At 36.0% G+C, this 20,126-nt stretch overlaps 1 protein-coding gene across 1 annotated transcript in view; it reads right to left on the bottom strand.

Annotated features, from left to right (window-relative positions):
• Positions 1 to 20,126, bottom strand: part of smyd3 (SET and MYND domain containing 3) — a 1,145,948-nt gene that overhangs the window by 839,708 nt on the left and 286,114 nt on the right. The window contains exons 4-5 of the mRNA XM_039748800.1: positions 18,993 to 19,050; positions 14,683 to 14,819 (exon numbers count right to left, since the gene is read on the bottom strand). Of these exons, the coding sequence (XP_039604734.1) occupies positions 14,683 to 14,819; positions 18,993 to 19,050 (195 nt within the window). The remainder of the gene's footprint in view (positions 1 to 14,682; positions 14,820 to 18,992; positions 19,051 to 20,126) is intronic.

Consider the following 20,126-nt stretch of genomic DNA (forward strand, 5'->3'; position numbering starts at 1 on the left):
GTAAATTTTCAACAGAATTGAAACTAAACCAAACAGTGGAGGCAGAGCCAAGCTCTAACTGACAAACAAAAGCAGGCTTTGGTCAACAGAAATTACATTTGCCTTATAGAAATCAGAGAGCACATCCTGGACAATGAAGACATCTTCAACAATGTGAAAGTTTGCTAAACATTACACACTAGCTAAAAAGGCACCAAGTCTCCATAAAACTGCTATACTCTGCGCCTTTTGAGAGAAATGCGGACAGAGTGTAACAACTGAGGACTGAGTATGTTCAGTGTCATGATGCCTGTTATTCAGTGATTCTCTTTCCAACATGTCTTTTTACTTAGAATGTGATGCACCCTGGGTCCTAATGAAAACCATTTTTGCAGATGAGGCAGGCTTCAACCTAGCCAAGAAAAGAAGGAGAGATCAGAATTTCGTCAGCCAGCAGACAACCATCGAAGTTCCCTGACAACGTGGGACCAACATCACCGTGTGTGGCTATATCAGAAGATGGTGTGGTGTGATGCAGACTTTGTATTGGATCATACAATGCAGAGTTCCTTATAGCATTCCTTGATGAGTTAACTCTTCTGTACAGCTGTTGGTGTGGCCTATGTTATTGTGTGGAAAATGTCAGGTTCCATCATACTGAACTGGTGCAGGCATGGTTTCAGGCTAATCCATTATTCACCAACGTGTACTTGTCCCCATACTCTCCTTTCCTCAACCTGATTGAGGAATTTTTATCCACATGAAGGTGGAAAGTGTATAATATGTCCACACATCAACAAGTGACCCTTCCCCAGGCCATGGATGAAGCATGTAACAGCATCACAGCAAACCAGTGCCAGGCCTGAATTCACCATGCCCAAAGGATCTTTCCAAAATGTAAGTAAGGCCAAACAATTAATTTTGATGTGGATACGAACCTGCTGCCAAATCCGCATGACAGGGTTGATGTAGTTACCACAGTGACGTAGATACCACAGTGTCTGTAGTATCTGAAATGGTCCTTTTACAGTGACATTATGTGTAGCACAATGATAAAACATGTATCACATATTCTGTACTACAACATCTAAAAGTTGTATGAACAACTGCACAGTGACACTGTTGGTATCTTATGTGTCTGTGATTTGAAGAAATTTCTCCATGATTCTGTAAGTGCAAGGTTTCTTTAAGAATATGAATGCAAAATGCACTTGTGCTACAAGTGGTGACCATTTTGAGTTTTGGGTCTAGAGTTTTGAAAAATGACATGAAGGTTCTGAAACTAGTGCCAAAAGGGTTGTTAAAAACTGTAATCTAAATTGGGATCATGGGGGCAGAAACCTATCCCATCAGAACCGGATGCAAGGCAAGAACCAGTTCTAAGAGGTGCCTAATCACAAATACCTTCATGCTTACCCATGGCAGATTTAATTCTGAAAATTAGCTTTACTCACACACCTCTGCAGGACATTGGAGGGACACCTGAGTACTGGACGAAAGCCCAAGCTGACATGGGATTTAAACCTATTAACATAACACATAACACATAAAGCAGCAGTAGTAGTAGTTACCCCTATAGCACTAAGAGCATTTAAAAAGATGAAATAAAATTTGGTACTGTATTTATCATTAGATGGTACGTAAATTTTGACACTTTTGGCACCATGTGATGCTCTCAATAATAACTTCCAAAACTCATGCCAGCAGATGGAAACAATTCTTAAATAATCCATATGCCACGGAACTAAGTTCACATGCAAAAAATAAACATATAGATGGTAGATATATACAGTATGTGTGTGTTTTAGACATTTTCTCAAATGAACATGTTATTTTTGGAACTATTTGATAAAAATCTTACTAGAAAAATTAATATTAATTGATACTGGATTTTTCTTAATTCTATAAAAGGGAAACAAATGTGCATTTAACCTTCCCGGATGTCCCTAAATATGTCAGTTGGATATAGATAGATAATTATTTCAGTTTTGCTCAGATTATTTCATGTGATACTATATTCAGATGGGAACGCAGCACTTTGCTAACTTTAGTACATATTTTGGCAACAGATGGTAAAGAGCAGCACCATCCATACTGATTATGTCAACCTCAGATGAAGTTTGCTTCTGTTTAAAAAAAATGATGTGCAACAAAATCATTTTTATATTTCATACAAATATGAGGAACAAGAAGAAAGAGAATATCATACATTTCATACAATATATATACATGTATTGTGATGGTGGAGAAGGTAGTGTAACTGCCTTGTAGAACATTTGGATTTTGGAATGTCTTTTCACACACGCGTGTTTAGGAGACAACTAAAGGGCTTGAGTACATGTAATTCTATGCTGGACCTGAGGGTGGCGAAGTGCACCGATTTTCCCTCTCGATCTCTTACCGACCATATTAGGGAAATCCCGCCCAGCTCTGGGGCAGCCAACGACGTCACTTCCGGTTCCGGCTCTGATGACATCACTTCCCTTACTGGCCTTTAAAGCTGCCATATTGTACATACTAAATCAGTTCTGTTTTGGACTCAGTTGTGTGAAGATGTCTGTTCTATTGAATCAGTTTTGCAGCCGGGAAAAATTATACGGGTGGCTGCCCCAAACATTCTCAATGTCTTATGGTCGTTCTTGTTACAGTCTACATAGTGATCTAATAAATTATTTTCCCCATGTGTTGTGGGTTACCTGCAAAAATCATGACAGCCGCTAGGTAAAGAGGAAATACAGTATTACAATTTCAGACTGGCGATGCCTCCTTGTGCAGGCTGAGTTTTTTTTGTTATAATGAACACTTACAGTACTTCTAGGAAATATGCACATAAATGAAATCAAATAATCCTCACTTTAAATGCCAAACTGTGCTTAATAGAAAATTGTCTTCTTGAATAAACAAGTTGTCATATTAAGATGTTGTTTGTTTGCAACATAAGTTAAAGTAAAACACAGCAGGTCCATCTTTTGGAACATTGTACAGATTCAAAAACTTTCATTTTATTTTAAAGCTACTGTGTGTTTATCAACAAAGTGTGTGCATACTGAAAATAAAATACATTTAACTACATGTAAAATGACACTATGAAAGCCAGGGCCGTTTTCTGCTGTGCTCCCTTAAACATACAATTACAGTCCCATGCCGGCTTTCGTGTTGTGCCCAGCTTCTCAAATGACACAGCAGCTGGGCTCTGTTGAAATGATCAACTGAAAACTGTCACCCTGAGAAAAAGTGCGGATTTCAACTTTTAGCAGTGCCAAAGTTTTTTAATACCGTATACGGTAAAGTTTTTTTTTTTACCATGTTTCACCTTTGAACAGAGGTTCAGTATAATAACATATGTTCATCATCCCATTTACTTTTAAATTGAATGATTAAGATAAAATATAACTAATTTATCTAGCATTAATAATAACAAACAACATCAATTTTGAAACCTGCTTAATCTTGTTACAGAGCTGTAGGGGCCAAAGTCTACCAGATACAAGGCAGAATCCAGAACTGGATTTGACACTAATCCAGTGCAGGGCACCTTAACACATACCAGGCTAATTTGGTGTTTTCCATTAACTAAATATGCACATCTTAGAGTTGAGGCTGAAAAACCCCTCTAGACAAAAGAAGAATGAGCAAACTCCACATAGACAAGAAGTCAGATGGGAGTCTAACTTTAGTCTAAAGTATCTTTAAAATCAGGCAAAAACTGACCAGATGCCTCATCTACACATAAACTACTAAGCAAAATGTACTTTTAAAAGAGAGCAAAAAAATGTGAACATTTTTTATCATTTTTTTCAAAATTTAAATAATTGCTTTAAGTAACTGCATGAATAGCCTCCAGAAGACAGTCTCTAGCAGGGAATGAGCAATCCTTGTAATTATTTACATTTCAAATTCCTCAAGCAAGCTTTCATTATTACTAAATATTCAAAAGGGTTCGGAACAGTTCAAGTGTGAAAATGCAACCCCAAGTTGACAGGAGGAAAGAACAATATAAACTGAGATCCTTGATTTATCATTAAAAAAAATCAGTCTTATACCAGTTTTCCCTCAAACTCCCTAAAATCTTCCTCTTCCTCCTTTTCTTTCTGTTACATTGTCAACTGTCCACTTGAATTTCTATTCACCCTTCCTCCTGGTCAGATAGCAGCTATCCACTAAACAACCACCTCCTGATTACTGGCTGGAGCCAGATTTACTGTATATGGCCAGTTCAAGGGATACTTTTAAATCACCCTAACCACTACAGGATATTGTCTGATGGTGTTGCCTCGATGGATGCTGGCTCACATCTCCCAGTGATTGCATCTGAAGACTCATACACTCAGAAACTTTCTGTGCTGCCTCATCTTCTTTGTTCTCAGCCAGTATATACTATCTATTTATATATTTCCATTTATGGTATGTTTGTTGAAAATGACATGGATTGCTTTTGGCAGGGCATGTGGACAAAGCAGATGCATCCATTACTTTCTCACACAGTGGCCACTATAGGAATGGAAAATATTCTGTGTTTTTTGAAATCACTTATTGTATGTCTTAAAAAGTGTGAACTTCATTTTTGGAACTTTGTAGACTGTTTGCTAGTATTTTAATCTTTTTATGCCAATGTTCCAAAATGCTTTAATTTTGATTGGAAAGAATGTAGTCACCTTTATGAAATATAATTTGCAAGTGATTTAACTTACATGAAAAAAGATAAAAGAAAATGATTGGGTAAGATACTACATAAAATTGTCAAACCTTAATATTTCATGCCAGGATTACCACGGGGAGGGTGGGATGGGGATTTCTGCAGCATTAGATTCAAGGCAGTAACTAACCCTGAATGGAGTTCCAGCCCATTACAATGTCCACTTGATATCTTAAAGTAGTGACCTAATAAGTGATTTGAAGTAACCTATAAACACGGTGTTTACTATTGTGTTAATTACTACTAAACATTCTTTAACAATGCTTAAAAGATGTATCAACTGTTATCTGTTATATTTCAGCCAGGGTTTCACTCCAGGCTGGGATTCACATCCATGAGTTGTGTCATTTTTATTTATCATTGAGTCATTTATTTATGTTAATGTCACTTTTGTTAACTGTCTGTTGTATTTTCTTAGTCTGTGTTATATTTCATGTGTTTTTTGGGTGGTCTCCCAAAAGGTGGGGCCACCTGCCAATTACTGCTGGGAACTGCCCTCTTGTCTGTATAACCAGAGGGTCTCCCACAATTCCTGGCCATTCATTTCAAATGTACTAGGGAGTCTGTGAGCTTCTTGTGGTGTTGGTGTGCTTGTGCTATTTTTGATTGTTTGAATTTCTGGACCTTTTTTGATTTGTTTTCTGACTATTATTTGGATTCTGTATTGGCGCATGACTGCATTTGGAATTGCCATTTGCAGGCATTGTATGCATTTTAAGCTGCTTGGAGCCTCACATTGTAACAGAGCCTTTTGTGAGCATTTTTGGAAGTGTTTTTGGAACTCTTTGGTGCTTGGAACCTAGTCATAACAATATCAAATTAATGTTTTATATCCTGACTTTTATATCTTCTGTCCCTACAGTATTACACATTAACTATTCAGTCAATATTTTATCTTAGATTATACTTTTACTTCATTAAACAAACACACACACACATACACACATATATACTATATATATATATATATATATATATATATATATATATATATATATATATATATATATATATATATATATATAGCATGATATACTAGCATCTCAATTGGATTCAGGTCAGGACTTTGACAGACAGACACCAAATGTCCCAAATATGACAAACAGATGGCTGGACACGCTTTATTTTCTGATTATGACATAACAGCACCACAATGCCTAAACCGGCCAACTCAGTCCCTTTTTTCTCTCTCTCTTTTATCCTCTCTTTTTCCTCTTCATCCTCCTGATGCAGGCTCCTGTCTTCTCCCTCCCAACTCTGGCCTCAGACTGATAGATCTCAATTACTTCTGTTCTCATTTGTTCCTGAATTTCTTTGGATCGGCCTCCTTTATACAGCACCCGGAAGTGCTCCAGGTGTTTCTTGATTAACATCTGGCGGAAGTGCTGCATACAGGTTAAGCTCCTCTTTTGGCAGCACTTCCTTTTGTGGCGGAAGTGCTGTTGACCACCGTTCCAGAGCTGTTCAGGTGCCCCCTGGCGGTGGCCACGTCCTCCAACAGGGTTGAGCATCCCAGCTCCATGCCCCCCATGCAACCCAAGAAGGTTGCCCTCTCATGTTCCGGGGAAAATACTGCCCCTCTCCCAGCATCCCAGTGGGGCAATGTCCCCGGACATCTGTGACAATATATATATATATATATATATATATATATATATATATATATATATATATATATATATATATATATATATATATATATATATATATATATATATATATATATATATATATATATATATATATATATATATATATATATATATATATATATATATATATATATATATATATATATACACATACACACGCACATAGTATCTGTGCACACACAAAAACATATATGAGCATATGTGTTTGTATAGATGCAAAGAGATAGAAATACAAAATAACAAAATAAAATAACAATTTTCTTTAACAAAATAAAATGAGAACCATATGTCCTGGTTTTGATTTATTTCTATTATAAAACAATAACGCACAGCTGAGCCCTCTGGGTACATGCTGTCATCTGTGGTATATTTTTTGACAAAACGTCAGTTTGACAGCTAAAATTTTGTTTAACCTAAAAAGTTAGGAATAACAGATTGGTTGTATATTCAGCCTTTCTTCAAATAAAGTATGAAAATGATCTTCCATCAGGAGAAAACATTAAATACTTACTGTGTTATACACATAAATAGTGACTTAGTAGACTGTGCTCTTTGCTAAAAATCTGTTTTACATTAATAAAAGGCACTGTATTTAGCCTAACTGCAGTAATTTTAGAACGCAACCAATACGGCATGTTAATGAGAATATTTTAGTCTGCTTTGTTAATCAGTGCATATTTCTCTAATGGCTAACATTACACAAAAATTCCAATTAGAATGAAGCAAGTCAATCCAGCAGACAATTTACACAGAGGTAGTGCCAGATAGTGAGATTGTTCTTTCTTTATTTGAATCCAAATATGGTCCTCTTTGAAAAGCAAACATTACTTTTGTACTACCAGACATATCGCGTGACATCAGCCTGAGTGGGTAAATGACCTTTTCTATGGTAATGAGGGGCAAGGAGTTTGTAGTGCACACTGTGTTAGCCTTGTTACACATGTTGATTACAACAGTCTTGATATGACATTTTAAATATTATTCAATCCATATTAAATTTGCTCTGTGGTGTCTTTGTGCCACTTTTAGTGTTGTATTTCTGCCATGCTCTCAACATGGTTGCTAGGATAAGTTCCACCACCCTGACCTTATATGTGAATTATATCTGTTTTGTTTTTCTTTTGTATCCGAGGGCCTCTTGATATACAAAATTTTTGGTTTTGCTATCAGGGGAAAGAACGTAGCTGTGTTCTCTTTGCCAAAAATGTAAAAAGTTGACAAGGTATCTTTGGCCATGTGGTAGGTTGGTACACTCCAACATCAAACATTGCCACTGTATCTGATCATGTTCAGCTCTGATGGGAGAGCATCCCCCACGTGGCCATAATATCTCAGCCAATGAACAGCTATCCTCTAAAACAGATGTAGCTGTGATCTCTCTCTCAAAAATGTTAAACGTTACTCCTTACCAATCTCTAGACGATAATGTCTGTTGAACAAACAGGTATCACTACCTATGACGAGGCAATGTATGCTCCAACACGTGGTGTGACGTAGACAGACCTGAATGGAGGCTGGCATGTGAGTGAGGAGGGCTCCACCCGGCTTCCTACTCCTGAGGTCCCGCCTCCTTCTCCCCTCGGCCCACAGCCTGTTTCTCAGATTCACACAAATAAATCGGTGTCGTAACCGAACTATGACACTTAGCTCAACGAGAGAAGTCACAAAATCAACCAGAATGTTCAACCAAATTATAGAAAAAAAACGTGAAAAGTGGACAGACATATAGACAGACAGACGTTGGATTTTATATAGAGAGAGATAACACAAATAATATGGATGAAACAAATTAGCATACTTTAGACCCTTCAATGAGTTCACATATCATCCAGGGTTAGCTTCTCCCTTGTATCCAATGTTGCCAAGAGCAGTTTCAAACTCATGCAATCCCAAAATGGATTAAGAGGGGTATATTATTCCAAATGGCTGCCTATGCCACTTCTAATGTTAAGGGGGTCAGTACACTAGAAAACAACAATTCAAAAGTGCAGAAGTCAAAGGGCTTGAAATGTTGTAAAAAGTATATTTTGTCAATGGGATGCTGCTAGATTCCCTGTAGGTGTGTGAGTGACAGTGAAAAAAGCGAAAGAGTCTGCCATCACTTCCCCTTCTTCCAGACTTCTCTTCTGCTGGTCCTTTAACTATAAAGTACCTCGACAGATTAAGTCAGTTGACCAGAAAATCTCCAAGAAAGCATAGCTGCTGCAACCCAAGTCTATCCTTTATATGCGAAAAGCATTAAGCTTTGATTGTTTTTATTGCATTTCCTTCTTGTTTTAAAACCTTTGCAGAATTAAATGGGGTGTCCCATATAGGAACTCAACACATTTTTATGTTTCTGTCCACTTTATTCACAAGTCAATAAGTCTCTTATATTTTGCTAGGAGACATATTATCAATGGGACATCTAAATATTCATCTGTACTGTATATCTTTTTCACACATATTTATTTGGATGTAGAGACTAACTTTCTGAAGTTTAGTAACTCAATGCTTAGCAATGTCCTGCTGCCTTAGCTTGCCACTTGCCTTCCTAATCCTTGCCCAAGGTCTTGAATAAAAAGGAATGAAGATATGGAAGCAGGCAAACAGACAAAGACGCAACAAACAGAACTCAACAGTTTTCATGATTCTGTACAATGTTCAACATCAAACAATTGCTAATGACAGCTTTCCGAAACATAATGCTGTATACATTATAACATTAGAATTTTATTATATGCACAACAGGCTAACAAAGGCTGAGAGATCAGGCCTGTGTTTATTAAGAAGGCAGACAATCATCAGTGCTGAAAAATTACTGGAATAAGGGTGTTTTAAATGCAGTTAGAGAAATAAACAATCACACAAATAAATAAGTAGAAATCCCCTGAAAATATAATTGTGTCATATTTTTGCATTGTGTCTCTGCATAGGATTCTCTCCAGCTACTCCAGATTTATTCCCACAACCCAATATTTTGTAGATTAGGCTTATTTATATATTTAAATCTGTGTGGAAGTATGGACACTTGTCTTGTCAGAGATAATACTTTAAAATACTATTACCATGACATAGTCTGGGCCCAGTGATGGACTGGAATGCCATTCAGAGTGGTTTCTACCTTTCATCTCAATGCTGAATGCATAGCCTGCAAATCACGACAACTCTGAACTGAATTATGCGGATTTAAAAATGAACTGATGAAGTATATACAGTAAAAGCATACCATCTGGCTGGCTGGAACACACAGCAATAAATAAACTGCTTCTACAATAATGCCTTTTATTGCAAACATACATCCAATCTTATATATACTTTTGAAAAACACTCCACAGTAAAATCAACAGTGTTAAATGAACTTTTATAGTATCAAAGTAACCTTTAAAAATGTATATATAGAATGAACTTTCCTATACATATAAAGTGTTAATTTAAGAGTGGTGATTTTTCTGTGTAGACTTTGCAATATAAAAAAAAAATAACTAAGCTATATACTCTTTTATATTAAAATCTGTGACATGTCGTATTCCACTAAGAATATTTGCCAGCTCAATCTGTGAAAGAGTTAATGGCATACAACCTTTATTCAGTTTTATTAATTCTTAATTGAATTACTCATCGGCACATGGTTTTCATTATTAGCCCTGCACCATCTGCTCAGAATTTTGATGTTTTGCTGTATCCCATAAACAAAATATTTTCTTTGATTTACCCAAGCAAACTAACTTATTTCAACACAGTCCTTGAAAGATTTATGTGTATTGTAAGATTAAATTGAATAAAGCGTTCAAAAACTAAATAGCAACCCATCAGCTCAGCTAATGGTCAATTTAAATAGATCACAGCTGTCTGGACCTATGCATAAAGTTGCCAGCACTGGTATTCAAGACTTAAATGTTTTTTGAGCTCACATAATCTAATTTTAGAAACCAGTTTCAAGCACATGAGCAATGTATCTTTTTCAGTCTTGACATCATGCATTGTGTTTCCAAAAAACTATAATATAAACTCAAAATGACCTTTCTTTTTTTTTTAATTAGAAGTTAAAAAATAAAATCCTATTTAGTTCTGCCTACAGACCACTCATTAAACAGACTGTAAAAACAGGATATTTTCAGTTGAGATAAAGCTCATTTAACATTATTTTGTGCTCCAAAAATTCAGTGAAAATAAAATTTAGCCTCCTTAATAATACATGTTTATTCCTATTTCATTGTATAGTCTAACAGTATATGCACCAGCTTTTTATTGTAACTTACATTGATAATGTAGAATCAGTTCTGATTATAGCGGATGGTGAGGCTTTCTCCTTGTGTTTAAGAGTTAGTTGTGTTTCATTTCAAATAACACAAGTATCATAAAAATATTAGTGGATTCTGAGAATTAATAAATAATAAAAACACTTTAAATATGAGTTACTCTATGCCTATAAACACACATACTATTGACATTATATATAAATAAAAAACAATTGGCTTGGGTACAATAGTACTGGTTTGTCTCTTTTCTATGCTTAGATTGGATTCAACTGGATTTAAATTACAACCAGTTTAAAATGAGAAGAAAGCACCATGCTGACACAGAGGATAGGAATACATTATTTTTTATTCAGCAAGTAGCAACTGATCTGATCATGACTAGGTATCTAACAGCTGTGGCTCAATAAAACGAACATGTTATAGATTTGGATTGCCTGGGTATGGCTAAGTATTTCTTCCATTTTTTTACATTGGAAGGGATTTCAATTTTGCTTCAATTATGGTGCACAGCTGTGAAGCAGGTAAAAACTTAACTTCACTTATGATGTCCAAGCAACAAAGGTCTTCTTGTTCAGAATATGATATGAAGTGATTGCCAACATCTGCTAATCTCAAACCATACAAAGACAATCTTTCAGACTTTGCATCATTCGTTATTTTCATTATTCTTTGCTTTGCTTTATTCTGCACACAGCACATTCGAGTCTCTTTAAAAACAAAATATGCTGAATTATTTTGTCCAAGGATGAAAATATTCAGTTTTAAAGATGAACAGATGTTTTGTAAATTTGGATTTGGCCTGTGGACACAGATACCCAATGTAAAAGGAGTATTACATTCCAAAAGTGTGGGTCTGAAATTTTCAGGTGAAAGGCTGTTATGCTTGTGCTCATGGAAAACAGCATAAGGACTGTGGTGTTGGCAATCACCAGCCAAACCAGGGGTTGGTGCGGTTTACTAATCCCTTCTCTTCTACTTCCTATGCAGAACAAAAGATTGACAGCTTCTTCATCTCTGATGTCACTTCCATGTCAATCTGCCTGAACCCTCCCATTCCTGCCATTTGAACTCATAACTTGTAAATTGGAAATCTTGAATCAGTTCCTAGTTAGAACTCTGGTCTAAAAAGATTATGCATTTACTGTGAGTTTTCTTTGTTTTTCTCATTAAGTTATTTAGGGTCACCAAGCTGGTGTCCAACTCTTTATTGTTGTTTGTGTCCAATTTTACTAAGTATATTTGCGAGCTTAAAAGATGAATATGATTTGGCCTTTTACTAATTTGATTACATTTTTTAAGCCACACATAACTGCATAACATAGTTAACTTATCTCAAGCTTCATTTCACAGTATATGTGGCCCCAATTTTTGTGTTTATTTGCATTCTATTTACATAACATAGTTGTTGTTCACACTTTTCTTATTATACATTATATTCAAGTATTAGAAATCCGTGTGACACTTTCAGGTTTAATCTGCTGTAAAATCATGCAGCAAGTACTTAAAGTTCAATTGTGCCATTTGGCTCTGTTACTAAGGAAGTAAATGTGTGATTGTCATCTAAGTACAAGAGGTGGGCGTCTGAACGAAAGCATAAATGTGACCACATAAAGCATATTTAAGAAAAAGTTTGAAAACATTAGAAAACGTTTATGAATAAATTGTACATTGTAATGTTAATGCATGTTTTTTAGGAACATGTGCATTTATTTATTTATTTAAAATACTGAGATGAAATAATGTGTTTTTAATTATGCCAGTTAACATTTAGTAGGAATTTCTGTAAAGTTATTGAACTGTTATTTGGTCTCCTCAGCTAACCCAATATTATTCCTTCTTAGACCTCCAGATTTTAAATTGTATAATTGAGAAATAATGCTTTGAAACTAAGATAATATTCTACCAGGATGAAGTTCTTTGTGAGTTATTATGTGAATTATTGTTGGAGAACATTCAGAAAAATCATCTTTGTGCTGTGTCACAGGTTTATATTTTCTTTATAAAATAGTTACAAACTGTACATTTAGGATATTTTAAAGTAAATGGTAATGAAGATGAAACTTATAGAATGAAAGAAACAGCTGACATGTTTAATTATAATGTATTAATTATTACTCCCCTTTCAAAACAAAAAGCAAATATCATATGATGGTTCACATATTTGTCACATACTGCAGTTGTTCATAACACTTTATAGTCTATTAGATGATACTTAAGACTTTTATTTTTCACAGTACATTTGTCTGTTTTTTGCTTTATGTTTTTAGTAAAAAATCAGTCTGTCACTCAAACAAAAATGCTGGCATAAATCATGTTACACCGTAATAAATATGACAACTCTTTTATATGACATCCATTAACACCTTACCATTTCAGATTAATAACAATTTTTGACAGAATTATAACATTAACAGGCTTTCTTCCCAGTTACTACTGTAAATCGTTTTGAGAAGTCAGTTAATCTGAATACTCAAGTACATGCCTTTGTAAAGATTTCTTCATTGTGAACAGTAGAGTTAAAATAATGAAAAGTGAGATGAGTTAGATCTAAATTAAAAAGGGCTAAGTAAAGAACCAGATATTTTACAGCAGCATCAATGCCTAAAAAGTACTATACAAGCAGGGAGGAAATGGAAAGATCATCATCATTTATAAAAATTCCTCAGTGTCATTTGAAATTCAGCAAGTAATACAAAATACAAGAGTAGAATTATAAAACTTGACCTAGTCCCACTCACAGCTATACTTAATCAAAAATCATACTGATCATACTGAAGTCCAGTTACGATCTATTACTTAACATGTATGAATTTAATTATATTAAAACACACAAGAACAACTCAATAATGGAAGGCAAATAGCATTACGAGTAATCAACGTTAGAGCAATAATAATGGATATATTGTATCTACCATTCAACAAGTTCATATCCAAATGCTGTCCACAAATTCCAAGTAGGTAGTTAATATATAATTCCAAATTAGACTAACATCTAATTCTGTTTTAGATGCAAAGAGGATGCACCACAATGGAAGAGTCCTTTTGGTTCTGTGCTACATTTCTATAGTTATATAACTATTTTTTGATTTATGAAAAATTCTTTTTTTTGCTTGATCAAAAGAACAACATTACTGCTATACAAATACAAAATCTGCTAGGAGAGTACAAATAAATGCTAAGATTTTTACCTGACTTTTACACTACTCTTAGTGTTAGCAACTATTAATGACAGGTTTAATTAGAAAACGTTACATGAATGCCAAAAACGTCTGAGAAAATAACTTGGGAAATATTTCCATAATCTCTACCACTATTATCACTGTATGGCCTGGACGGAAATATGTTGGATCACACGCGTTTTCCTAAGGCATTATAAGATTTGTTTCATTTGCAAAGTATTATGGTCATTTCATGTGCAGCATATCAGGGTTAAACTGGAGATATGGTGGTTATGGAAGAAAACACTTCAGTTTGGACAAAATTATTGCTTTCCTTCTATGTAACAGTGATTTTTCATGCTGTTCTTTCTAAGGTATTATTGATGGCAAACACTGTTACATTTAAAACATGACTGTGAAAATCTTCATGATTTTTTGTAAAGTCAGAAGTATAAAGCACGTTACAAAGACATGTGATGGACGCCCTTTTGAACAGAAGACCGGGGTAGTGGACATATACCAGCAGTACCTCCCCCAGGACACAAGAGGTTTACATTGGGGAACTGGAGCTTAGAAGCTCAACCCGGCAGGGGTCCTTGGCCACCACCAGGGGTCACCTGGACAGCTCCAGAGCCTAGGCATGCAGCACTTCCGCCACATTTTCCATAATAAGTTTCACCTTTCAAATAAGCAGCCATGCTTTTAGCATAAACAATTTTTTTGTACAAAAAAAACTTTTCATTAGAAAAACATACACCAACGTATGTCTTTAAGAACGCAAAGCCTTGAAAAAGATGAGCTACTACATATAAAAACAACTTGTCATTTGAATGCGGGACTCATTAATCACTAGTAACCACAGCACGTCGCATCGGATTTATAAGCTTCTTTTGAGCTCAATAAAACATGTAGCCCATATTTATCATCACACGGCGCAAAAACATTTTTACACTCACTTTGGCGAAGAGCTCGAGCAGATTAGCACAAAGTGACAGCTTGAACACCTCTTGCATTTCTTCTTTCAAATAATGCTGCAGCATGATTGTCAGCTGTACTAGTCCTTCCTTCATTTCTGTAGTTAAATCTTCAATATCTATCATAATAAAAGAAAAAGCAACAAAAGTGACTAATCTCTTTAAATATAATATACAGGTCCTATAAGAAGTTTTCACATTTTACTGTAATACAACATTGAATCATAAGGGACTTAATTTGGTGTTTTAGACACTGATAAACAGAAAAAGACTCTTTAATGTCAAAGTGAAAACAGAAAAATAATAGTATAAAACTCAAAGTATGAGATTGCATAATGTCACACACGTGCGAATAGGAAGCAGCTGAAGGGCTTAACAACTAGTAGCAACACATCTGCCCAGGGGGCGACAGAGTGCACTAACACTTTTTCTAAGTCTCTTGTAGACCTTTCCCGGGAAATTCCTTCAGGAGCCACTGCCTCAGCTCAGGACACATAACTTCCAGTCCCGGCCCCAAGGACGACATCATTTCCGGTCCTGGGCTCGAGAGCAACATCACTTCCGGTCCCGAGGATGACATCACTTCCCCCAGACTCCCTATAAAACCTCACTCCCTTCCTCTGGATTTCAGTTCTGATTTGGACTCGGTCTTGAAAACATTACTCGCTACCAAACCTTTAACCTTTGCAGCCATGAACACATTATATGGGTGGCTGCCCCAAACCTTTGCAATGTCTGGTGTCCTTTCTTGTCACAACCTCTTTAATTGACACACCTAAATCATGACATCCATCCATTATCCAACCTGCTATATCCTAACTACAGGGTCACGGGGGTCTGCTGGAGCCAATCCCAGCCAACACATGTCTTTGGACTGTGGGAGGAAACCGGAGTACCCGGAAGAAACCCACGCAGACACGGGGAGAACATGCAAACTTCACGCAGGGTGGACCCGGGAAGCTAACCCAGGTCTCCTAACTGCGAGGGAGCAGCACTACCCACTGCGCCACCATGCCATCCACACCTAAATCATCACTGGTAAAAATGATTGGCTTTAGAAGTCACATAATCAGTTCAATGAAGATCACCTGTCTGTGTTCAAGGGGTCTCAGTTGACTGTCATATAAATGCACCTTATCTGGAAGGTCCACCTTGTCAAGAGTCAGTATTGTGACTTAACTTACATAATGAAGACAGAAGAACACTCAAAGCATCTCCATTAAAAGGTGACTGAAAGGCAAACGTCAGGGGATGCATACAAGGAAATGTCTAAATCACTGCATATCCCTTAGAGTCCAGTTAAATTAATCATTATGACATGGAAAGGGTATGACACAGCTGTAAATCTACCTTGAGCAGGCCATCCACAAAAACTGAGTGATCATATAAGAAGGAAACCAGTGAAGTAGGCCACCAAGAGACCTGTGATAACTCTGAAGGAATTACAAGTTACAGTGAGAAATGGTTGCCCAGGTGTTTCATCAGCCATAGCTTTCTGGGACAGTGGTAAAGAGAAATGCATCACAATGTGGGGATGCTTGCCTGTAGCAGGCCCCGAAAGACTTGTGAGAGTAGAATCCTGGAGAAAAACTGATTCAGTCTGCAAGAAACCTGCACCATGGGAGAAGATTTGTTTCCCAGCGAGACAATGACACCAAAAATTAATCTAAATCACCACAGGAATGGCTTAAAAGATGTCAGTGTTCTGGTGTAGTCAAGTGAGAGTCTACATCTCAACCCAATTAAGAATTTGTGGCTAGACTTGAAAAAGGCTATTCACTCATGATCGCCATGCAGAGCTTGGGCAAAGCTTGACCAGTGTTGCAAAGAATAATGTGGAAAAACTGCAATGGTCAGATAAACAAAGCCGAGAGACAGCGTCCACTTCACAAAGACTGGTAAAGGTGCAATTTCTAAATACTGACTTGAAGAGGGTGAATACTTATATGATCAATAATTTTATGTTTTATATTTTTAATTTATTTAGATCATTTCGCAGAGATCTGTTTTCACTTTGATATTAAAGTGCTTTTCTGATATTCACTGCTAAAAAAGCCAAATTAAATCCACGGTGTGTCTTTGTTGTAGAATGATAAAATGTTGTATAATAATAAAATGTGAAAATGTTCAAAGGCATGAATACTTTTAGAGTATCCTATATATAGCAGTTCAAAAGGGGATTTATCAATATGCATGTACAAAAGAAAAGTACAGGGAAATTACCTTTGCATACCATTCGCACTTACATCTTAATATCACCTCAACTTAAATATCAACTTAATTTTCATTTTCTTTTGTAGCATATTATTTAAATTTCACCAGGTTTTCCTTATACATATATACACCTATTCATCCATTTACTAAATCTGTTCAGTTCAACTCCATAGTCATGTATAGCCAGAAAGAATCATAGATAGACAGATACAGTGGAACCTCGGTTTACGAGCATAATTCATTCCGGAAACGTGCTTGTAGTCCAAAGCACTCGTATATCAAAGTGAATTTCCCCATAAGAAATAATGGAAACTCAGATGATTCGTTCCACAACCCAAAATTATTCATATAAAAATGATTAATACAAAATATAAAGTAAAAATACATGAAACAAATTAACCTGCACTTTACCTTTAAAAAGAGTCATGGTTGGTGTGAGTGAGTTTCTAAACTCTTGTGGGATTCCACCCAACAGGACGACACGCGAAAAGTGTCCCAAAGCAATCTCAAGTCTCCCAGCACTGTAGCAGTTCGCCGTATGAGCGTATCCAAAAAGATCATGGACATGCTATAAGCGCCTGCCGTCGATGGGTGATACAAGGAACATTATAAAGATCCCGCTACAATACATAACCAAGCTGTTGCGGTTTCAAGCTGAATAAAGCTGGTGTTGTTAAAGTACTGAGACTCAGCTTTGTGTTTTAGGGCGCAAGACGGGGACTTGCACTTCACAGCACACACATGCGCGCACACACACACACACACACACACAGTCACAATGCTGTAGTAAACAGTATACGCTCCTACAGATGTTGACTATATGAGTGAGGCATGCACACTCAGACGGAGAATAGGAGACGATTGCCCTCAAGAGAAGAGAGAGAGAGAGAGAGACGCGCGTGTGAGCGAGCAAGATAAGGAAAGTGAGAGACGCGCGAGAGAGAAGAACCATCAGCTCAGTTGTGATCACATGATACTCAGCAGACAAAGTGTATCCATACTATCAAGTCAAAATTTATTAAAAAAAAAAAACAAAAAACAAGTTACTTGCAAACCGAGGTTCCACTGTAGATAGAAACCAGTACAAAATAGCACAGTGCAAACTATACATACAAATATCCTTAAACATTTCACATATACTTTGATAACATAAACACAACCGCACTATGAACATGCTGCAGTAGACATTATGTTGAAAACTGTGTTTGTATGAGGAATCTCCAGCTAATACCTAGAGAAGCTTAAACACTGAAATGCTGTCTTCTATTGATAGAGAACTGCTTTGGAATCTTTCAGTTAAACAAGGAATACAAAGCCAAAACTTGAAACCCATTTTATGATCATTTAAAGATGGCTTATGTGGCATTGTCAACTAGAATTACTAATCATTTCTCCCAATCATTAATTCATTTTTTGAATTTGCTTTATTTATTACATGGTTCCAGGGAAAGAGAGACAAAAATTATGCCATTGTACATATCAAGGAAATACAATAGGCTAAAAGAGAGATGAATCAACATGTTCTGAAAAACACTTATAAAAATCCATATATTTCCAGTGTCACACATTGAGCTTAATGCAGAGGTTTTTGCAGAAGCGATAGCTTATTTTGCAGTAACTCTTTTCATTTCCAAGATTTTTTGTGGGTTGCAAAAAAGGCTGGTGACTGATGCATAACACCATTTGTTCTAATAACCACCCTATTGAGTCTAAATTTCATTTGGCTGAAATGTAAATGATACAGAAATAAGTGTTTACATGTAATAATATTTTGAAAAACACTACATATTACATTTCAATAGAAATACCAGTTTTTTTCCATATTATCCATGTGTTATACTAGGACTCTTTAATAAGCAAAGAATTTAACAGTGAATCGGTAAAATGAAAGTACTGCAATTTAGTTAAACCACTCTATCTATAACATAAAGTGAGGCTGTTCAGATTATCAATTAATTAATTAACAATGAACCACATGTGGTTGTTAAAATCCACTGATCTTTTCTTCTTTTGTTAGATCATAATTAGGAGAAAAATAAAGACAGTTCTAAACTGAGATTTTTATTTTTAATACTCACGTGATTTGTGTTCTGAGAAGAAGTATAGCTCCTCTGAAGGACATGATGAATTGTTCATCTGTTTAATTAAAGAAAAGACAGAATTATACCTTACAAAATTTATATTTGTGATTACAATCAATCTACAAGTGAAACAGAATATGAATTGAAAACTTTCATCTTCGGCCAAAATTGTCTAGTTTTTTGAAATGGCGTGAACTGTAAATATAAACCCACTATTTTTTTTTAAATAACATAAAAAGAAATAATAAATTCTAAGCAATCAAATCTGAACAAATTAAAAGTTAAAACTCAAAGTCGGTGGCGTCCTCTTCCGACCTTTCACACTCAAACTAATACCCACACCCGTCCCCACACCAATGCAACCCAAACCCACACAGCATTGAAAAGGTGGACATCAGATTTTTCAAAGCAAAAGCCTTGGGATTAATAAAGTATCTATCTATCTAAAAGTTGTTTGGGCTAACTGAGGAGAAAGTTGAAACACTCATTATGGCCCTAGGGGAAAATGGGTTGAGACTTATACTAGCGAAGGCCAGTGAAGATTCTGGCCTATTTCTGTGGGTCTTTTTGGGGGCCTCACATGTTTCACTATTTTGTGGTTCCAGAATTACAACAGCTGTAGAAGGCAGACTATAAAGTAGACATATGAAGAAATGTGCTTGGGGTATTCAATGGACAGATATGGTGGTTGGAATCCACAGGGAGACCCAAAGCATAATACCAGCAGTAGTAATGATGCAAATGATGTATATATTTACAGTGGCTATGTTGACAACTGGGTTGTTAAAAGGTAGGAGATTTCCATGGGATTGTGGATAAGGAAGGAAGGTCACACTGCCAAACACAAAATATTCTGAAGAACTTGTAAGATGTCTTACATAGAAGGGCATAAAAAGCTGCCACCAGGTTCACAGTTGGATATAGACAGTGATATGAATTATAAATGAGATAAGAAGAAAGTAGAGAGGATTTTGTGATACCACTCACCTTAACAACAGATTTGAACTGAACATAAATCAAAAAAAGAAGAGGGAACACAGAAACTGGACTGAGTGACTAGAATATTTTGAGCTCAATATTTGGTGCCATGTGGCTGAATACCTCTCTGTGATTTTTTTTTCCCATTCCTTG

This window comes from Polypterus senegalus, chromosome 3 (assembly GCF_016835505.1).
Source record: "Polypterus senegalus isolate Bchr_013 chromosome 3, ASM1683550v1, whole genome shotgun sequence".
Classification (NCBI taxonomy): domain Eukaryota; kingdom Metazoa; phylum Chordata; class Cladistia; order Polypteriformes; family Polypteridae; genus Polypterus; species Polypterus senegalus.